At 42.8% G+C, this 6,000-nt stretch overlaps 1 protein-coding gene across 10 annotated transcripts in view; it reads right to left on the reverse strand.

Annotated features, from left to right (window-relative positions):
• Positions 1 to 6,000, reverse strand: part of KALRN (kalirin RhoGEF kinase) — an 833,042-nt gene that overhangs the window by 65,957 nt on the left and 761,085 nt on the right. For all 10 annotated transcript variants that reach the window (XM_075070289.1, XM_075070290.1, XM_075070292.1 and 7 more), the window contains one exon: positions 457 to 523. In XM_075070289.1, the coding sequence (XP_074926390.1) occupies positions 457 to 523 (67 nt within the window). The remainder of the gene's footprint in view (positions 1 to 456; positions 524 to 6,000) is intronic.

Raw genomic sequence — 6,000 nt, forward strand, 5'->3', positions numbered from 1 at the left:
CATCCCAAAGTGTGTTACAAACAAAACTCAGCTACTACATATGGGCCTGAGATGAAGATTGGATCAAGATACCAATTTTTAGAGGTGTTCAAATCTGGAATTTTGGTTTGGGCCCTTTTCTAAATAAAGTTAGTGCCATTATTAATCAGTTCCAATTTCAGGTAGGATCTCTGTCTAATAGCAACAAGAGAATACAACAAGTGCAAGAAGAAAAAAAATTTATTCTCCATCATCTGGAAGACTATACAACAACTGAAACGATCTCATATCACAACCCAAGAGAAACAAGTCAGCCAAGATAAGCCTTTAAGCACTTGATTGTAGGTTTTAAATTTAGTATTTGAAAACATTTCCTTTAGGCACTTTTTAGCACAGTATCCAGTTAGTAGGACATCCTTTTGCCGATTTGAGCAATTACAGCCAGAGTTTAACTATATTAAATGGACTTGAACTCACCTCTACCACAATTCCCAAGTCTTTGACATAGTCTCTCTCAGTCTGCACCAGCTCATTTAAGACAAACCTAGATTAAAAAATAGCTACATCATTTCTCAATACAAGTTACCACCTCTCCATCACACATATACACACACGCACAGTTTCTAACCAACAAAGACTACGTCCTTATTCCAGTTCACATGACCTAGTTCTCCCCCAACTCAGCTTCATGCATAGGTTCTGGAACAAATTTTTACAGTGGGGATGCTGAAAGCTATTGAACCAAAACTGTAAACCCTGTATATAATGGAAACTACTCCAAACCAGAGGGTGCTGCTACACCCTCAGCACCCCTAGTTCCAGCTCCTATGGCTTCGTGGCTCAATAGTTAGTCTTATGAAAGCTTAACCCTGTCAGTTCAGAACATTCTCCATCTGTGCCAGAGGTGGCTGAAATTCTTTTTCACCAGGGTTTTTTTTTTTTTTTTTTTAAATCCTGGGATAGAGATAATCAGTTGGTCTGATTACACAGAAAAAAACCCCAGTTACTTATTCTAAACTGTCATTCAAGAGGAGGTTGCACACATGTATTCTACTTAGGTGACTAAAACAGTACCCAGAGGAGGGGGCTCAGAGTCTATTTAGATAGAGAAACCAATATAGCTTTCCTAAAATTAGCATACCATCTTGAAGCAGTTGTAACTGCATAGTTCTGACTGAGTGATGGTGTGCACAAAGGACCACATAGCAGTCCTACAAGTGTCCGGTATAGGCACATCCTTTAGAAAAAAGTCACTGGAGTAGCTTGAGCTCTGTAGAGTGGGCAGACAGTCATTGTGAAGCAGCGTTCACCACCTTTTGCATTTGTAATATAATCTGCAGGTGGATTACTGCTTCCTATATGTGCTGCGACAGTGTGACTTCTCATCCTGTCATCTTAAGAAATACAAAGAACAAGGCAATAGCTTTAAGTGTTTGGTCCTGTCTAGATAGAACACCAATACTCACCTTACATCCAGAGTTTGCAGATGTTCTTCACTGAATGCAGCTTCAGAAAAAAAAATTGGTAAGTATATTGTCTTTTTTAAATGAAATGTCAATACTACAGATAGAGTTCTGGATGTGGCCTCAAAGCTTGAAAAAAAAAAAATATAGCACACAAGGAGGCCCTGCTACTCTTCTGATCAATATAATGGCCATTTGGAAGGATGTCTGACAGATGGGCCAAGAACAGGTGGCCAAAACTCAAATGGAGAACCCATCGAAACAGCCAACGCAGTGTTGGAGGGCCCAAAGAGGTACTGTATCTTTAACAGGAGGAAAAAGCCAAACAATCCCTTAAAAATTATCTAGAAATCATAGGACTGGGAGGCAAAGGTAGAGAGGAGAAGAGGTCACCTGGATAGGGGGATGGATAGCTGAGATCACTGCTAAAGTCAAACTTCAGGTTGCTTAGCAAAAGATCTGAGGATTTGAGATGCAACAGGTACTCCAGAACTTCCTGAATCTTAGCCTCTGTGATTGTATTTTATGAAGATTGGACTATACAGAAAAAATACTTCCATTTAGCCACATCAGTGGGTCTAGAGGATTGCTTCCTATTATGTAATATTTCTTAAACTGCCACTTTAGTTTTTTCACTTGACCTAATCACTCAATATCCAAGTTGTGAAGTGCAGATTGCTGGGATTTGGGTGCAACATCTGTTCATGTTGCTGGGATAGCAGATCCATGAATGGACGTAGAGTTGAGAGGCTGTGAAGATTAGAGAACTAGTATGGTCTTGACCAACCTGGTATTATAAGAATCATCTTGGCATGACTCTTTCTATTTGAGTATATTCTCAGGGAAGAGTACGTGTGGTGTGGGGGCGGGGGGAGAAATCCAGTCCATGTAAGAAGAAAGGTATTGTATAGGGAGATTGAACTGAGGTCCACTTGAGAACAAAATTGACACCATTTCTAGCTGTCCTTTGTTGTGGGGGGGGGGGGGGGGAGAAGGACTATTGGAACACCCAGATTTGGAAAATGGTCTTGAAAACATTGTTCAAGGGAATCACTTATGATTCTGGAAGAATCTCCTGCTGAGGTGATAAGCAGCCAAATCTGGGAGCCAGGTAAGTGAGTGGCAATGGGAGTAATGCCTTTCCTGATGGAAAAGATCCATAACTTCCTGAAAAAAGCTGATCAGATAGTGCAACTCCTTCATAGTTTAGGTAGTACATTGCAGTTATGTTGTCATGTAGTATCCAGAATGACAAGTCCTTGACGTAAGGGAGAAACGTGTGGCAAGCCCTATGAATTGCCCAGAGGGCAAGGACAGTCATATGAAAAGTCACTTCATGTTCCATCCATAAAACATGGGTTTGCAGCCACTCTAGATATGCATCTCAACCTATCAGAAAGATTAATGACCTACTTGAATGGAAGGGGGAGAAAAAAAACTGTACCTCTCCCCCACCCCTCCCATTCACACACTTGAGTCATCCACCACTCCAGGGAACACAGGAGTGTGACAGGTTGGATCACAGAAACCCTCTTGAGAGCTGCCACCTGATGTGCCAAGACTACTTCTACTCCTGCTTTCCCCGCCAGCACAGGACTCCAGCACCCTGTCTTCCTGAGCCAGAGACACCCATCTGCTCCAACAAAGACTCAGGGTCTGAATTACTTGCCCCAAAGCTGCAGGTTTACCTGAAAGCAGCTAACAGAAGTGTTCCTGTCTTTAACACTCAGATGCCCAACTCCCAGTGGGGTGTAAACTCTAATCTTTTACCCTGTATAAGCTTTATACAGGGTAAAGTCATAAACTGTTCGCCTTCTACAACACTGATAGAGAGATATGCACAGCTGTTTGCCCCCCAAGTATTAACACATACTCTGAAGTAACTAATAAGTGATTTTATTAAATACAGAAAGTAAGATTTAAGTGGCTCCAAATAGTAACAAACAGAACAAAGTAAGTCACCAAGCAAAATAAAATATAATGCATAAATCTCTATGTCTAGAGAAACTGAATACAGGTAAGATCCTCACCAGTTCCAGAATGCTCTTTTTTACAGGCTAATCCCCTTTTAGCCTGGGTCCAGCAATCACTCACACCTCTTGCAGTCACTGTCCTGTGTTCCAATTTCTTTCAGGTATCCTGGGGGAGGGGTCTCTGAGGGGTTTAAATAGACTCTCTCTTGTGAGTGGAGACCCCCTTCTCACTCCTATGCAAAGTCCAGCTCCAAGAAGGAGCTTAAGAGTCACCAGGGCAAATCTCATGTCCATGCATGACTCAGTTTTTACAGGTAGCATCCATTGTTTACAGGCTACCTTGAACATCCTCAAGCAGACTTACGTGGATTGGAGCATTTCAAGATCCATTGTCCTTTAAGTGTTTCTTGATTAGGCACTTAATTTCAACATTCCTTTCTCCAGGAACTGAACAAATGCTCTACTAAGGTTATTTAGAAATTAAGCCAGTACACAGCCAATATTCATAACTTCAAACACAGAAGTGATACATCATACAAATAGGATTAATACATTCAGTACAGATGCGCTACATGTGCCATGTGGCATAAAACACACTCCAAGCACACCTCCACAAAACACATTCCAAGCACAATTCCACAAAGACCCAATGGGAGGTACCGTCACAAGGAGCACCAGAGGTACTTGGATCAACTTGTCTAAAGGTGTCTGTTCAGTTGATAGACTAGCTTTAGCCAAGTTTGAAGGGAGCACACATGCAGCTGGCATATGTTGGGTCACATAAGTACATAAGGCTCAGAGGTCTCAGGTGTATCTGGGCTGTGTGATGGGGTGTGATCTGAGGGACAGGTAGAGGTGGCAAATGGCCTGAAATCTGTAGTGAGGGAGGAATGCCATCAAGCTTGTAGAATCAAGTAATCCCCACACAGAAAATACGGGCCTAATTTGGATTTGCCTTTATGCAGCATGAAGCCTAGATAAATCAAAGAAATGGATGATGACTTGAACATGGCGGAGAGCCTGCTGTTAGATGGTGCAGGGCAAATCCAAATTGTCCAAATATGGGAAGATGTGAATCCCCGTCTTCCTCAAACAGATCACCACCCCCAGGAACATGGTGAATACACACAGGAATGACAAAAGGCCAAAAGGGAAGTATGTGTATCAACAGAGTTGATCTGCTACTGCAAATCTCTGGAACCTCCATGTGACAATGCTACCAAGTCACAGGCAGTAGGCATCCTGGAGATCAAGGGCAGGAAACCAGTCTGTCCTAGACAGCAATGAGTGAGTCACACTAGAGAGACCAATCAGAATCTTATGTGCTTGATTAACTTGTGGAAATTTCAAGGATCCAGTATGGAGCAGAGATCCACTTTGGACTTTAGGGATCAGAAAATGAGTAAAACTCCTTTCCCTGATGTGGATGGGGAACTACTTCTTTAGCCCAGAAAGAGAACAGAATCTGAAATTCTTCACAGAGCACTGACTCATGAGAATGGTCCCTGAAAAAAGACACAGAGTAGAAAGGGCGATGAGACTGGGATATTCTATCAAGTTCTGTTCAGTCACCTATTGTTATCCCAAGCATTGAGGAAGTGGGACAATCTGTCCCCAGATGGAGGGAGGGGAAATCATAGGAAGATTGCCAGTTACAGTATTGCTGTCCTCAAGGAAGAAGTCAAATAGGCTGCTACTCCCAAGAATGACTGGTTGGAGGGTAGTCTCTTCTGTGATGTGCACTTCTGTCTTGAAAACTCGTTCTAACTTGATGGGTACTGCCTATAAACACTGGTGTTGATACTGCTGTTGATGTGATCTGTATTACCACCTCTTGGGTGCTTGGGCATAGACCCCTAAGGAGCCAAAGGGTACCCAGAGAGTCTTTAAATGAATGTAAAGTCTCACTGGTCTTCTCTGAAAAGAAAACCAAATAAAAAAATAAAAAATAAAAAAATGTGAGATTCTCTATAGTTTGCCGAGTGTCTGGGGTTATGTTCGAGTTATGCAACCACAGGGCCCCTTACTGAATGAGGGAGGCAAACTAGTGACAGAGAATGTGGAAAAAGCTAATGTACTCAATGCTTTTTTTGCCTCTGTCTTCACGAACAAGGTCAGTTCTCAGACTGCTGCACTGGCAGCATAGCATGAGGAAGAGGTGACCAGCCCTCTGTGGAGAAAGAAGTGGTTCGGGACTATTTAGAAAACTGGACAAGCACAAATCCATGAGGCCGGATGTGCTGCATCTGAGGGTGCTAAAGGAGTTGGTGGATGTGATTACAGAGCCATTGGCCATTCTCTTTGAAAAGTCCTGGCAATCGGGGGAGGTCCCGGATGACTGGAAAAAGGCTAATGTAGTGCCCATCTTTAGAAAAAGGAAGGAGGAGGATCCGGGGAACTACAGGCCAGTCAGCCTTACCTCAATCCCTGGAAAAATTATGGAGCAGGTCCTCAAGGAATCAATTCTGAAGCACTTAGAGGAGAGGAAAGTGATTAGGAGTCAGCATGGATTCACCAAGGGCAAGACATGCCTGACTAACCCAACTGCCTTCCATGAGGAGATAACTGGGTCTGTGGATATGGGG

The sequence above is a fragment of the Chelonoidis abingdonii genome, chromosome 10 (genome assembly GCF_003597395.2).
Source record: "Chelonoidis abingdonii isolate Lonesome George chromosome 10, CheloAbing_2.0, whole genome shotgun sequence".
Classification (NCBI taxonomy): domain Eukaryota; kingdom Metazoa; phylum Chordata; order Testudines; family Testudinidae; genus Chelonoidis; species Chelonoidis abingdonii.